Source organism: Tupaia chinensis, unplaced genomic scaffold (genome assembly GCF_000334495.1).
Source record: "Tupaia chinensis unplaced genomic scaffold, TupChi_1.0 Scaffold000201_1, whole genome shotgun sequence".
Lineage (NCBI taxonomy): Eukaryota > Metazoa > Chordata > Mammalia > Scandentia > Tupaiidae > Tupaia > Tupaia belangeri.
In genome coordinates, this window is record NW_006159676.1 from 2108219 (window position 1) to 2123312 (window position 15094).

The following is a 15094-nucleotide window of genomic DNA, read 5'->3' on the forward strand; positions in this document are numbered from 1 at the left end:
TACAAGCCCCGCCCCTGCTCTGCCGTGGCGTATCGTGGCCCCGTGACCTCACCGCTCACCCTCTTCTCCAGACCCCACCTTTTTTTAAATTCACCCCATCAATACTTGTCAGCTGCGGAGAGGGGGCCCGATGACACCCCAGAGTAGGCTGATGGGGTGATGGGAGGTTGTTAGCCAGGCCTGCCAGCCCCGCAGCTCTGCCGTGCTGGGTGAGCCGTGGCCATGGCAGGAGTCTCCCAGTGGACCATGGGGTTCGGAGTGCGGCAACTCAGCTGCCGGCTCCTCTCCCCAACGTTTTCTCCTTTCTGGGAGGAGGGGGATGCTGTGCATATTCACCGCCCTGGGACCTACCACCTCCCCCAGACCTGTTCTGATGTCAGGAGTATCAAACGTGCCCCCCAAGTCCCCTAGGAGATGTCAACCAACACTACACAGAACCCCAATAAAGCGAATGGACCATACTGTGTCCCTGTGCAAACCCCCCACCACCGCCTGGGTGAACCACTGGGGCTTTGTTTTTTTTTTAATGAATCATTTATTTTAATTGTATTTAGTAGGGTTTTTAAAAATAATTATTTTATTTAACTTTATTTATTTATTTTAATTTAACCAGAGAAGGACTGAGAGAGGGAGAGAGAGAGGGGAAGTGAGAATACAAGCTGCCAGGTCCAGGACTCGAACCGCAGTCGGCCATGTGGGAGCCCAGCGCCTGTAACCACCATGCCACCTGCTGGCCCCAGTAGTATATTTTTTTCAGTTCAAGAGAGACAGAGTGGGAACGTGAGGAAAACAAGACATCACGGAGGGGACTCAAACTGTGGTACCCCATGTGGGAGTCCAACGCCTTAATCACCACACCGCCTGCCAGCCCCTTTTTTTAATTTTTAAGAGAGATTTTTGTTATAAGGGCGTGTGCACTCACCACAGAGACAGACAAAAAGCAAGAAATCACTTCCCAGGGGGATAGATAGATACACAGTAATCACTTCCCTCTTGGGATTTTGGACACACACACATACACGCTTGGCATGAGTTTCAAGCTGCCGGGTCCAGGATTCAAACCATGGTCAACTCCATATGAGTCCAGCCATGTAACCATTATGCCATCCACTGGTCCTGAGGTTTTCTTTTTTGGAGAGGTTTTTTGCTATAGGGCATGTGCGCTCAACAGAAAGACAGAGAGAGACAGAAAGCGGGAAATCACCCCCCAGGGGGGATGGCCACACTGCAATCCCTTCTCCTCCATTTTCCTCTCGGGATCTTGGGCACGCACGCACACATGCCCGGTGTGAGTTCTAAGCCACCGGATCTGGGACTCGAACTGCAGTCAACAACATGGGAGTCCAGCTAACAGCTGGTCCAAGGTTTTCAATTACTGAGAATTTAATAGAATGTCCACAGTCCACCGCCAGAGACCTGGGGTCTGCCTGGTTCTGCCCAAAGGTCTTGAGGGGTCAACTACAAACCAGACTCTGCTTCAAGGGTTTGGGCCACATCCTTGTCTTAGTCCCAAGGCCAGCCCTATGGCAGTGTGGAGAGGTTGAGTCTTAGGGCTGCCTGGCTGGGAGCTGAGCAGGGGACCCCTCCCTCCAGGGTCACCTGAAGCTCTCACTGGGGATGTCCGTCTTTGTGACAGTGTCCCAGACGGGGAAACAGGCCCAGCAGCTAGTGTGGCCCCTGGCCTGTTGCAGAAACGGGTTCCTCCAGCAGAGGGTGGTGGTCAGCTGCGAGTCCCGCTTGCTCTGTCCTGCATCCTGCCCCATCAGCAGGGGTGACTCAGTCTGCACGGGTGTCCAGGGACACGCAGCCTGGTGATGTCAGGGTGCCGGGAATCTGTCGGCACAAGAGAGTCTGGTCACAGGCCCGCCTCAACTCTCCAAGCTGCTTGCTGAGCCTGTCCTAGGGCGGAGGGTCAGCGCCGCTGCAGGGACATGGTAGGGACTTAACTAGGGTCACATCAGAGCCTCCCTCCCGCTGACCGTGGGGTACGGGTTGTCATCAGCATGGGGAGATCTCCACCCTTGGATGCCTGGCCCAACCGCTGCACTCACCCGGTACTTCAGGTAAGACAGGTACGTGTCCCAGCCCAGGGTCAGACCGTTGATGTAGGTGACACGAAACTGGGGAGGCACGAACAGGAAGTTCACCAGCTGCGCGGCTGGCCACACGCACCAGTCAGCCTGCGGGGAAGGGCGGAGCGTGCTGAGGGGCGGGGCCAGGGGCCATTGGGGGCGGGGCCGAGTGGGTGGGCGGGGCCTGGGCGGGAACTCCCACCTTGTAGAATTCCCAGAACTTGTCCTGGAGTTCCTGGCAGCTCTCCTCCAGTGTCTGACCCTCCAGGCAGCCAATGCCTGAGATGGAAACCCAAAAACTGAGCGTGAGACCCAAAAGTACAAAGAGATTGGCTAGTGATAGCAGGGGTGGGGCCAAGGAGTATGACGGGATTGGCCAGTGATGGGAGGGGTGGGGCCAAGGAGTATGACGGGATTGGCCAGTGATGGAAAGGGCGGGGCCCAGGAGTACAACACGATTGGCCAGTGATGGAGGATCTTGGCCCAGGTGTGTGACAGGATTGGCCAATGATGGAGGGGGTGGGGACCAGGACATTCAAAAGCATGGCAGTGGGCCCAGTGAACAGCAGGGCGGTTCATGTAAGGAAATGAGTCAGTCTCAAACGCGTGCCTGGAAGGAAAGAGACATGCCCCGAGGTTGGGAATATTTATTGCATAGTCTTTTTTTTTTTTTTTTTTTTTGATGAGGTTTTTGCTATATGGCATGTGCGCTTGCCAGAAAGACAGAGAGAGACAGCAAGAAATCACCCTCAGGGGGGATGGCCACGCCGCAATCCCTTCTCTTCCATTCTCCTCTCGGGATCTTGGGCACGCACACACACGTGCCCAGTGTGAGTTTAAGCCACCAGGCCCAAGACTCGAACCGTGGTCAACTACATGGGAGTCCAGCGACATAGCCATTAGACCAACTGCTGATCCCATATAGCATAGTCTTTATAGAGGAGAAAACTAAGCCTGAGGATTAGGGAAGGGACTCCCATATATGACCTAAGGCTTGCTCTACCCTTTCTCCTAGCATCAGTTCCCCCCCCTCCCCCCCTTCCTTCAGGGCCTTTGCATGGGCCACTCCCCCTGCCTCGGGGCTACTTCAAGTCTCAGTGGAGCGTCCCTTCCTTTGGGAACTGCGCTTCTATTTACCAACATTCACACCAGCCCCAACTGACTCTCTGAGGCTGGGTCTATCCTGACACCCTGTAACCTGACCTTCGAGTCCAAGGCCACGCATATAAGAGGACAACAGAAATGCACCTCAGCATCCTATTTTTTTTTAAAAGAGGATTTTGCCTATGGAGCCAGTGGGTGGCATGGTGGTTGAGGCACTGGACTCACATGGTGGACGGTGGTTCAAATCCCGAAACTGGTGGCTTGCTGTCTCACATACCCTTTCTCTTTCTGTCTCTTATGGGTCAAATTAAATAATAATAACAACAAAATAAATAAAAGAAATAAAAGAATTCTTTTAAAAAAAGGAATTTAACTTTATTTAATTATTTATTTTAATTTGACCAGAGAGGGACAGAGTGAGAGAGAAAGTCAGAAAGCAAGCTAGCAGGTCCGGGATTCAAAAACTGTGGTCAACCATGTGGGATCCCAGCGCCCTTAACCACCACGCCACCTGCTGGCCCCAATAAAATAATTCTTAAAAAGAAAAAGAAAAAAGAGGTTTTTGCCTTAGGGCATGTGTGCTCGCTAGAAGGAGAGACAGAGACAGTGAGAGGAAGAGTGAGAAATTGCCCCCCCCCCCAGGAGGGAGATGGCCATGCTGCAATCCCTTCTCCTCCATTCTCCTCCCCAGATCTTGTGCACGCACACATACATGCCCGGTGTGATTTTCAAGACTCTGGGTCTGGGATTCGAACCGTGGTTAACCATTTGGGAGTCCAGCAATGTAACTGCTATGCCATCTGGTGGTCCCACCACAGCATCCTTCCTAACACAAAGCTGGCTCCACCCTCCTGAGCCATGAGGAGTAAACCCAAGCTGATGGGGCTTCTTACCCAAGAAGTACCAGACGCCCAGCATGGGAGAGGCCACCAGTTGGTCCACGAGGACCTTCCTGAGAATGGTTGGGAGGCCTCGCAGGCCTGATGCTGGGAAGAGGCGGTCCAGCCAGAGGTACCAGTAGTGCAGGAAGGGACCCATGCTGCAACCCACCGCAAACATGCACGCTGTGGGTAATAAAAGAGTCAGAAATAATTATTTATTTCATCCCATTTGTTGCTATTATTATTTTTAAATTTGACCAGAGAGAGAGAGAGAGAGAAAGGGGAAGCGAGAAAGCAAGCCGCCAGGTCTGGGACTCGAACTGCTGTCGACCACGGGAGAATCTGGGTCCCCACCTCTTATTTGTTTACAAGAACCAGGGCCAGGTGCCATCGCAGGACCTCCTAGTAGGGGGCTCCTGGGGTGGTAGGTGATGAGATCCCCGGAGTTGTGGGGAGCACAGATCCCCTGGGGTGGAAGAGACTGAGGGGTGGGAGGTCAAGGAGACCTGGGGGTGGTTGGAGACCGAGACCCCGAGGAGTGGGAGGGATAGAGAACCGAGGAGGTCAGAGTCTAAGGTGCACGCAGGGATCAAGACTTCCTGCTTAGCATTGACACAGATCATGGTTCACAGCCTGTTCCGAGGGGGAGGTTCTGGGTGAAAGGGTCCCCGGGGTGCAGCGTGCAGAGCGGATGACCTCACCTGAGCGCCGGGGGTCGAACTTCTGGCCCGGCCGGGCGCGGATCTCCCAGGACTGGCGCGCGCCGTCTCCAGCTGCCATGAGTGCGCCACAACCTAGCGTGTTGGTGACAAGCAGCGCCCGGCCCTGGAACAGGGGCTGCGCTGCAGCCAGCAAGCCACGAAAACCGCGCCAGCCTCGGAGCCCCATCGCCAGCCGGGACCCAGGAACCGGCACGCTAGTTAGGTCCGCGTCGCGCTGACCAATGGTGAATTACCACCGCGCCCAGAATGCCCGCCCCTCCTAGCTCGGACCAATCGTACACTGTGTTTGGAGTCCATATGCCCGCCTCAAGCCTATTCTACCAATAGCTGAACGTCTCGAAAGTCCGCTTTCCCCGCCCCGAGCAAGATGGGCCAATAAAAGACAAGTGGATGGATGAATGAAACCTACACGCTGTTCCGGAGCTTAATGACCAATCGCTAGTAAGCGTCGAGCTACACCAAGGCTGGCGTTCACTCTTATTTCTCCGCCCCTTTTTTTACCAGCCTATGAGTAGCGTTGGCCACACCCCCTACCTCCTCACTCTGTACTGCATTGGCCAATCGCAGATAGGGCGCATGCTGGCAATCACTGCCTGTCATCCCGCCTCCCGCGATGAGATAGCCAATCCTAGACAGGTACCGGGCTTTCACTTTACAGTCTCCAGGATGGGTCGAGAACTCGAAAAGGGTCCTGTCTGTGGCCATGACAGCTACCGAGGCGGAAGTCCACTCCGCAATTTCGTGGAAGTAGAAAGGCTTGGCTATGGTTCTCCTCTGCCACGTCCAACGGGACCCTGGTCCAAATGTCGACCTTGGTCCTGACCTTAGCTGGGCCTCTGACCTCAGTTCCATCATCATCATAAATAATAATAATAATATTATTATTATTACAGTCATTGAGGCCAGATGGGGACAAAACGCGGCTTAGCCTGGTGGTTGGGCGCTGGACTCCCATATGGTTCACCCTGGTTCGAGTCCCGGGCCCGGTAGTTTAAAACATTGGGCATGTGTGCGTGCTTGCCCAAAATCCTGGGAGATGATTTCTCACTTTCTATCTCTCACTCTCTCTCTATCTTTCCCGCAAGCGCATACATCCTATAGCAAAAACCTTTACAGGGGCCTGGAGGTGGCGTGCTTGTTAAGGGCCCTGGAGTTCCACATGACCGACCGTGGTTCAAGTCCTGAACCTGGTGGCCTGCTTTATTGTTTTCTCTCTCACTCTGTCCCTCTCTAGTCAAATTAAAACAAAGTTAAATAAAATATTTCTTAAAAAAAAAAAAAAAAAAAAATCTCTCGGGGACCAGCAGTAGCGTGTTGGTTAAGACGCTGGACATTCCCACAAGGGTGACCACAATTCAAATCCCAGACCTGGTGACTTGCTTTCTCGCTTTCTTTCTCTCTCTCTCTCTCTCTCTCTCTCTGTGTGTGTGTGTCTCTCTCTGGTCAAAGTAAAATAAAATAAATGAATCAACAAATAAAATTAAATAATTCTTTTTTAAAAAGTCTCCCCAAAAATAAAATAATAAATACAATTAAGTAACTAATTCCTTTTTAACATTATTATTTTACTTAACTTTACTTATTTATTTACTTATTTTAATTTGATCAGAGTGGGACAGAGAACCAGGGAAAGTAAGAAAGCAAGCTGCTAGTTCCGGGATTTGAACTGTGGTCGGCCATGTGAGAGTCTAGTACTCTTAACCACCATGCCACCTGCTGGCCCTAAGTAACTAATTCTTTTTAAAAATGTTTTAAAAAATTGTTTTCTCACTTTCCCTCTCTCACTCTGTCTCAATCTGGTTAAACTACAATAAATAAATAAACAAATAATAAAGTTCAATAAAATTAATGCTTAAAAAATAAAAAGAAAGCAAGCTGCCAGGTCTGGGATTCGAACCGCAGTTAGCCAAGCGGGAGTCCAGCGCCCTTAACCACCACACTACCTACCAGCTACAAGTAAATAATTCTTTAAAAAAAAAGAAAAAGAAAAACAAAGATGTAGCCCCCTGAGAGCTGGCAGTGGCTGGTGGGAGGATTGCAAACAGGTGTGGCTCGCATTCCTGTCTGGCCACCATGTGCCCTCAGGACTCCCAGCCTAGTGGCTGGTCCTCCGGTGGAATCTATAGAGGGAGGCCCTGGCAGGTTCCCATCTCAGTCGGCCGACAGCCAAGCCGAGGTCTCAGGACACAAAACCAGACCAACAGGAACAGCAAACCGGTCCTTGGGAGAAGAAATAATCCATATCCAGTGGGAGGTCGCTACCTAACTCACTACTCACCACGATCCAAAGAACTAATTGTCTTTTCTTGTGAGTTTCTAGATTTTTTTTCTTTGAGAGGTATTTTTACTATAGGGTACGTGTACTCACCAGAGAGACAGAAAGTGAGAAATCACCCCCTAGGGGGAATGGCCACGCCGCAATCCCTCCTCCTCCATTCTCCTCTCGGGATCTTGGGCACACACGCACACGCGCCCAGCATAACTTTAAGCCACCGGGTCTGGGACACGAACTGCGCTCGACTACATGGGAGTCCAGCGACACAGCCATTATGCAAACTGCTGATCCTGCATTTCTAGATTTTTTTGCCCTAGGGTGCAGGGGAGAAAGAGACAGAGAGGAAAATTGAGAAGTCACCTTCTAGGGAGATGGCCACACCACACAATCCCTTCTCTTCTATTCTCTTCTCAGAACTTTACTGGTCCTAATTCTATTATTTGTATTTATTTATATATTTCAGAGAGAGATTTTTGGGTGGTATTCATGCTCGCAGTAGAGATAGAGACAGAGAGACAGAGACAGAAAGCAAGAAATCACCCCCCAGGGAGGATGGCCATGCTGCAATCCCTTCTCCATTCTCCTCTCGGGATCTTGAGCACGCACCCACATGTGCCTGGTGGGAGTTTCAAGTCTGAGTAAAGGTCCGGGACTCAAACCATGGTTTGCCATGTGGGAGTCAGCGATGTAACTGTTTAACCATCTGTTGGTTCCCCTAATTCTATTTTTAAAAAAGTTTATTAGGGGGAACCAGCAGTTAGCGTCATGGCTATGTTGCTGAACTCCCACGTAGTTGACCACGGTTCACGTCCCAGACCCAGTGACTTAAAACTCACGCCGGGCGTGTGTGCGTGCATGCCCAAGATCCCGAGAGGAGAATGGAGGAGAAGGGATTGCAGCGTGGCCATCCCCCCCGGGGGGTGATTTCTCGCTTTCTGTCTTTCTGTCTCTCTCTCTGTCTTTCTGGCGAGCGAACGCACCCTATAGCGAAAACCTCTCCAAAAAAAATTAAAAAAAGAGGAAGCCAGATCTCATGGCTCACCAGGGTTCAGGGGCCAGGGTTTCAGTTTAAACCCCCATAGCTTGAAAACACACCCCCCAGATCCTGACGGGACAAGATAGTTGGAGGAAAAAGAATTACGGTGTGGCCAGACCCCCATGAAGGGTGCTTTCTCTCAAGTGCACTTGCTTTTGACATGAAAAAAAAAAAAAAACAAGAGGGGTTAGCAGATGGTGGCGTGGTTATGTTACTGGACTCCCACATGGCTGAGCTAGGTCCGAGTCCCGGACCCGGTGGCTTGAAAATCACACCAGGCGCGTGTGCGTGCATGCCCAAGATCCCAGGAGGAGAAAGGATTGTGGTGTGGCCATCCCTCCTGGGGGGTGATTTCTCGCTTTCCCTCTGACTGTCTCTGTCTCTCTCTATCTGGTGAGCACACACGCCCTAAGGCAAAAAACATTTTTTTGTTTCTTGGAGTTTTCTGTTTTTTTTTTTTTTTTTTTTGCTATAGGGCGCCTGTGCTTGCCAGAAAGACAGAGACAGACAGAGAGACAGAAAGCGAGAATTATTTTATTTTGTTTAAATTGGAGAGGTTTTTTGATACAGGGTGCGTGCACTCACCAGAAAGACAGAGAGAGACAGAGAGACATGGGAGTTCAGCGACATAGCCAATACTCTAACACAAGAGGTGGCATTTTTTTACCACAAGGTCAAAATCTTCCACAGCCCTAACCAGGCTGAGCCGGGAGTGGGGACTAGGGGGCAACGGCCCAGGAACCTCCATCCACCGTCAACTCCTGCAAAGTTGCCTCTGTTCTCTGATCAGCAGTTTCTTCTTCTTTTTTTTTTTTTTTTGCAGAGGTTTTTGCTATAGGGCACGTGCACTCGCCAGACAGACAGAGAGAGACAGAGAGACAGAAAGCGAGAAATCACCTCCCAGGGGGGATGGCCACGCCGCAATCCCTTCTCCTCCATTCTCCTCTCGGGATCTTGGGCACGCACGCACACGCGCCCGGCGTGAGTTTAAGCCACCGGGTCCGGGACTCGAACTGATGTTGAGTACATGGGAGTCCAGCAACATAGCCATTACGCCAACTGCTGGTCCCAATAATTATTTTGTTTTTTAACTTTTATTTATTTAATTTATTTATTTCAATTTGGCCAGAGAGGGACAGAATGAGAGTGAGAGAGAGGAGAGAGGGCAGTTCAGGACTCGAACCACAGTCAGCCATGTGGGAGTCCAGTGCCCTTAACCACCACGCCACCTGCTGGCCCCTAAAACATGGACTTTTACTCAATCCTGTCCCCATCTCCCTCAGATCCTTCTCTTACCTTTTCCCAAGCGAGCTGACTCTGTAGTACTGTGGTTAAGTGCTGTGTATCAGGACCCATAGTCCATAGAGCTAATCGCAGTTCAAATCCCAGCCCCGGCAGTTTGAAAACCAAAGTGTCACACACACATGCACCTGTGCACCTGCTGGCGAGTAAAAAAAAATGATAGAGGAGCCAGCAGGTGGCATAGTGGTTAAGGTTTTGGACTCTCATGTGGTTGACTGCGGTTCGAGTCTCGGACCTAGCAGCTTGAACTCAAGTGGGCTTGTGTGCATGCGTGCTCAAGATCCCGACAAGAGACTGGAAGAGAAGGGATTGCGGTGTGAGCAAGCTCCATGAAAGGGTGCTTTCTCACTTTCTCCCTCTCTGTCTTTCTCTCGTGTACACATTCACCCTCTGCAGTCTGATACAACCCGGGGCGGGGGAGGGATTTGATGACGTATCGAACAAACTACAATATCCAGAAGGCTTTAGTAAATTAGGTTTAATTTAGCACCATTGTCACTGGGGTAAAATTCATGACTATGGGATGGAATTTTTGGGCTGGGTTTTGTGGGATGCGTAGAAGTTTTCCCGTTGGTGAACAGAAGCAGCTGAAGGGTGGTGATTAGAAAAAGAGGGGCCACTGGGCTGTCACCCCTCCTCCAGCAGCTGCCTCCGGGCGATGGGGCATCACTTGAAGCAGACTTCCTTGTGAGCGTTGGCTACAAAGGACAAGCCTGTGGCTTGTCACCCTGGAGGAGAAGGGCGTGAGCTGGCGTCCTGCAAGGAGACCTCCTCCATCCCTCACCCGCGAAATCCCACTGCACCCCACCCAGCTTACCTGGTACAACTCACAGACGAGGCTCAAGAGCTGGCTTTGTTCCTCTATAGGTTTCTGTACAAAACAGGACAGAGGATGAGGGACCAGCAGTTAGCGTCATGGCTATGTCGCTGGACTCCCACGTAACCGACCGCAGTTTGAGTCCTGGACCCGGTGGCTTAAACTCATTCTGGGAGCGTGTGCATGCGTGCCTGAGATCCCGGGAGGAGAATGGAGGAGAAGGGATTACAGCGTGGCCATCCCCCCTGGGGGGTGATTTCTCGCTTTCTGTCTCCTGTCTCTCTCGTTGGATTAAATGGGAGCCCAGCAACATAGCCATTATGCTAACTGCTGGTCCCAATAAAATAATTCTTTAAAAATAATAATAACAAATTGGGGCTTGCACCTGGTGTGGTGGTTGAGGGTATTGGACTCCCACATGGCCGATTGTGGTTCGAGTCTCAGACCTGGTGGCTTGCTTTCTCACTTTCTCTCTCTCTATCCCTCTGTCTCTCTCACTTTCACTCTGTCTCTCCCTGGTCAAATTAAAATAAATAAATGAATGGATAAATAAAGTTAAATGGAATAATTCTTTTAAAAATAATAATAACAAATAAATAAAAGTAAATAAATGATTCTTTTTTCTCGGAGAGGTTTTCGCTATAGGGCACGTGCGCTTGCCAGAAGGAGAGAGACAGAGAGAAAGAAAGTGAGAAATCACCCCCCAGGGGGGATGGCCACGCCGCAATCCCTTCTCCTCCCTTCTCCTCCCGGGATCTTGGGGATGCACGCATACGTGCCCAGCATGAGTTTAAGCTACCGGGCCCGGGACTTGAACCGCAAACCGCGGTCGACTACATGGGAATCCAGCGACATAGCCATTCCGCCAACTGCTGTTCCCATAAATAATTCTTTTAAAAATAAATAATTCTTTTAAAAAAATTAAAAATTAGGGGAGAAATCCTAGAAGACCATATAATTCCACTTGGGTCCTCTTAGGCCCACCTCAGGGGGGCGTTGCAAAGACCCCGAGTCTGGCCTGACTCCGGCCTCCCAGACCAGCGGGAACACCCACACCCTGATCCCGTCCCGGGTTGGAGGTGAAGGCTCTGGGATTCCTACCCCGTTGACGGTGACCCAGGGCACGTAGGTGTGCGGTGGCCTCAGGGCGTCTGTGAGCTGAGCGTTGATGTGCAAGAGTTCGGTCCCGCGGTCCCCAGTTGCGCAGTTCATGATGGCGTCCAGCGGCATCTTGGGGGCGTAGAGCGCCAGGCACTGCGGACGGACGGGCGAGCCGGGGGGTTGCCTCAGCTTCCTCCCTCTTATCTCCCCAACGGTCCCCCACCTGCCCCTGAGCTAAGCCGGTTTCCCCACTGGGAAGAGGGGACAGCTGGTTTCACAGCCATGCAACGGTACCCAGAAACAGCAGGTGCTAGGCGGGTTCCCGAGGCTGGTGCCCGGCTCTGGGCCTTTCCCCCGCTCCAGTTACGCTTGCACCCCCTCTGCCTCCTCTGGTTTCTCGTTTTCCTCGGAGCTTCTTTATTTATTCATTTATTTTCATTTGACCAGAGAGGGACAGAGTGAGAAAAAGAGTACGTGCCAAAGGGAGAAGGCAAGCCACCATGTCCGGGACTCGAACTGCCACTGACCATGTGGGAGTCCAGCTCCCTTAACCACCACGCCACCTGCTGGCCCATTCCAGGGTGTCCTTATAGGGTATTCCCTCCACCTAAAACTCCTTCCTCCTCCTTCCTCATGATTTTTTTTTTTTTTTTTGAGAGGTTTTTGTTACAGGGTGCATTTGTTCACCTGACAGACAGACAGAGACATAGAGACAGAAAGTGAGAAATCACCCCCAGGGGGGATGGCCATGCCGCAATCCCTTCTCCTCCATTCTCCTCTCGGGATCTTGGGCATGCACGCACATGCGCCTGGCGTGAGTTTAAGCCACCGGGTCCGGGACTTGAACCGTGGTCGACTACATGGGAGTCCAGCAACACAGCCATTATGCTAACTGCTGGTCCCTTCTCATAATTTTTAAAAAATAATTATTTAATTTGAGGCCGGCAGGTGACACGGTGGCTGGGGGCACTGAACTCCCACATGGCTGACCACGGTTCGATTCCTAGACCTGGAAGCTTGCTTTCTCACTTTCCGTCTCTCTGCCTCTCACTCTGTCCCTCTCTGGTCAAATTAAAATAAATAAATAAATGACATTTTAAAAAAAGAATTATTTTATTTAACTTTTTCTTTATGTAGTTATTTATTTTTATGTAACCAGAGACAGAGAGACGGCCAGAGAGACAGAAAGTGAGAAAGCAAGCTGCCAGGTCTGGGACTTGAACCATGGTCTGCTACGTGGGAGTCCAGCACCCTCACCACCTTGTCACACCTATGGGCCCCACCCCCCATTGTCTTGTTAGCATACTCTTTGTTTTCTTCACTCCCCCAGACTCTTACGCTGCTGCAGGGTTAGGAGTGTCTCTGGGTGAGGCCCCTTGGGTGGCCAGATATTTGATGAATGAATACACACTAGGGGCAGACCAGTCACTCTTTGGGGAAATATTTATCACAGTGTCATTAAGAAGTAGGCCACCTTATCATCACCCACACCCGATCTTCTGTGTCCCTCCACATGCCTGTTCATTCCTTTCATACCCAGCTCAGAGGCACCTCCTCCAAGAAGTCCGCCCTGATTTGTTCATACCCACCCCCCCCAAATGACCTGCATTTCCCTGATTCAGAGAGAGGAAGTCATTTTCCTGGGGCTGGAGAGAGAGTGGCAGAGGAGACCAGGATTTGAACCTGGGTCTTGCGTAAGTGCAAGGAACGCCACACTCCACACCCCTGACTCTCTGTGCCAAGCAAGAGAGGGGTCACTGACCGGCTGCAGATTTGCCTCGAGGTCTTCCATCTGCTCTATGCAGACTATGGTCAGGAAGGCCAGGACCGGTTCAAGCTGGTCTAGTAGGCATGCCTAGGGGAACAGAGAGGGGCCAGGCAAGAGCTGAGGGGGGCTAGAGCACCCCAAGACCCTCTGGGAATCACTCCCGGCGCCCACTAGGGATGTAGTGAATGAAGACATGATTGCGTGCATGCAGAGGACGAGCTGGGGCTCGCTTTTGCCTTCCACAGAATGGACCGTTTTTGCAGACTCTGCCCCCCATGGCGGGGAGACTTGGGGGGGGGACCCCCACTCACCTCCACCTTATTCAGCTTGCACTCCTCCTCTCCGTGTTGGCACACGAATTCCCACTTGCCGGTGACATTGCGCTCCTGAAAGGCAAGGAGGGGCGGAGGGGTGGGTGCCAGGCGCGGAGGGAGTGGGGCGTCCACGCCTCGGGCCCACGTGCCTCGGTTTCCCCTGCACCCACGCACCTCCGCGTTTCCGTAGGGCACCAGCGTGACATTGAGGATCTCCCTCACCAGCAGCCACGTCGGGAAGAGCTCTCGGACCAGGAAGTAGCGGCAGCCGAAGCACAGAGCCTCGTAGTAGAGACTGACGTTGATCAGCGGGGCGTCGGATTTCTTGATCGGTGGCGTCCGCAGACACAGGTCACGGGACTGCGCAGGGGATGGGGTATGAGGCAGAGCTGGCCCTGGGCAGCTCCCGACTTCTCTGAGCCCTGCTTGGTCTATTTGTTTTTAGGAGGCATGGTGGTTAAGGATGCTGGACTCCCATCTTTTTCTTTTTTTGGAGAGGTTTTTGCTATAGGGCGCGTGCACTTGCCAGAGAGACAGAGAGAGACAGAGAGACAGAAAGCGAGAAATCACCCCCCAGGGGGGATGGCCACACTGCAATCCCTTCTCCTCCATTCTCCTCTCGGCATCTTGGGCACACACGCACATGCGCCCAGCGTGAGTTTAAGCCACTGGGTTCGGGATTTGAACCATGATAGACTACATGGGAATCAAGCAACATAGCCATTACGCTAACTGCTGGTCCCATCTTTCTTTTATTTTTTAAAGAATTATTTTAGTTATTACTTAAAGAATTCTTTCTTTCATTTGATTTCTTTTTATTTTATTATTTACTTTGACCAGGGATAGAAAGAAAAAGAGAGAAAGCAAACCACCAGGTCCGGGACTCGAACCATGGTTACAGGGAGTCCAGTGACATAACCGCTATGCCATCTGCAAGCCCCAGCCTCACGCTCTGAGAGCTGCATACCACAGGAGCCGAAGGCATGTTCATTTCAGTGCCATGCTAACCCTACCCCCCCCAAGATCCTTGGCCCTGGGCATAAGCTTTTTTTTTTATTTGTTTTTCCTCTAGACGGCCCCACGTGAACGGAGCTCCACTGAGCAGAGGCGTCGTGCAATATGTGTTTATTTCCGGCTTCAGCTGATGGCTGACAGGTGGGCTGTGAGCAAGGCTCTCAGCCTCGGGGTAGCTGTTTGCTCAGTCCCCAAAACATGCAAGCCCTGCCCTGGCTGGGACTGAGCACCAAGGCGTACTCACTGTATACCCACAGCCACAAGGAAGCTTTTTACAAAATTAATAATAAAATAAAATAACTTTCTTTCTCTCTTTCTTTCTTCTTTCTTTCAACCAGAGAGTGGCAGAGAGAGAGAGAGAAAGAGAGAAAGTGAGAAAGTAAGCTGCCAGGTCCAAGACTCGAACCGCTGTCAGCCATGTGGGAGTCCAGTGCCCTTAATCATTGCACCACCTTGCGGGCTCTGCTTTTTCTTTTTATTTTCTTTCTTTCTTTCTTTCTTTTTTTTTTTTTTTAATAATTATTTTGTTTATGGAACCAGCAGTTGGCGTAATGGCTATGTCGTTGGACTCCTATGTAGCGGACCACAGTTCGAGTCCCGGACCCGGTGGCTTAAACTCACGCCGGGCGTGTGTGCGTGCGTGCCCAAGATCCCAAGAGGAGAATGGAGGAGAAGGGATTGCAGCGTG

The 15094-nt window shown here is 51.4% G+C and overlaps 2 protein-coding genes across 3 annotated transcripts in view; both read right to left on the bottom strand.

The window, feature by feature from the left end:
* Positions 1-1251: 1251 nt before the first annotated feature.
* MPV17L2 (MPV17 mitochondrial inner membrane protein like 2) lies at positions 1252-5074 on the bottom strand. 2 transcript variants are annotated; one of them, XM_014587296.2, is made up of 5 exons: positions 4759-5074; positions 4070-4240; positions 2275-2351; positions 2052-2120; positions 1252-1833 (listed from the first exon to the last, which is right to left on the bottom strand). In XM_014587296.2, exons 1-5 carry the CDS (start codon positions 4943-4945, stop codon positions 1777-1779), a joined length of 561 nt encoding a protein of 186 aa, XP_014442782.1. In that variant the 5' UTR covers positions 4946-5074; the 3' UTR covers positions 1252-1776. The 2 variants fall into 2 exon arrangements, with proteins under 2 accessions (XP_014442782.1, XP_006147183.1); XM_006147121.3 differs by having other exon boundaries at positions 1254-1833; positions 2052-2180; positions 4759-5047.
* A 4781-nt stretch (positions 5075-9855) lies between these two features.
* Positions 9856-15094, bottom strand: part of IFI30 (IFI30 lysosomal thiol reductase) — a 5976-nt gene continuing 737 nt past the window's right edge. The window contains exons 2-7 of the mRNA XM_006147122.3: positions 13567-13752; positions 13390-13464; positions 13073-13165; positions 11311-11463; positions 10210-10263; positions 9856-10120 (exon numbers count right to left, since the gene is read on the bottom strand). Coding sequence (XP_006147184.2) covers positions 10091-10120; positions 10210-10263; positions 11311-11463; positions 13073-13165; positions 13390-13464; positions 13567-13752 — 591 coding nt within the window. The 3' untranslated portion in view covers positions 9856-10090. The remainder of the gene's footprint in view (positions 10121-10209; positions 10264-11310; positions 11464-13072; positions 13166-13389; positions 13465-13566; positions 13753-15094) is intronic.

Excerpts from the sequence above, each read along its gene's own strand:
- MPV17L2 (XM_006147121.3), bottom strand. The coding sequence starts at position 4,945 with ATGGGGCTCCGAGGCTGGCGCGGTTTTCGTGGCTTGCTGGCTGCAGCG. Across the intron at positions 4,241-4,758 it reads GTTCGACCCCCGGCGCTCAG|CGTGCATGTTTGCGGTGGGT; the intron begins GTGAGGTCATCC and ends TATTACCCACAG. Across the intron at positions 2,352-4,069 it reads GGGCGTCTGGTACTTCTTGG|GCATTGGCTGCCTGGAGGGT; the intron begins GTAAGAAGCCCC and ends TTTCCATCTCAG.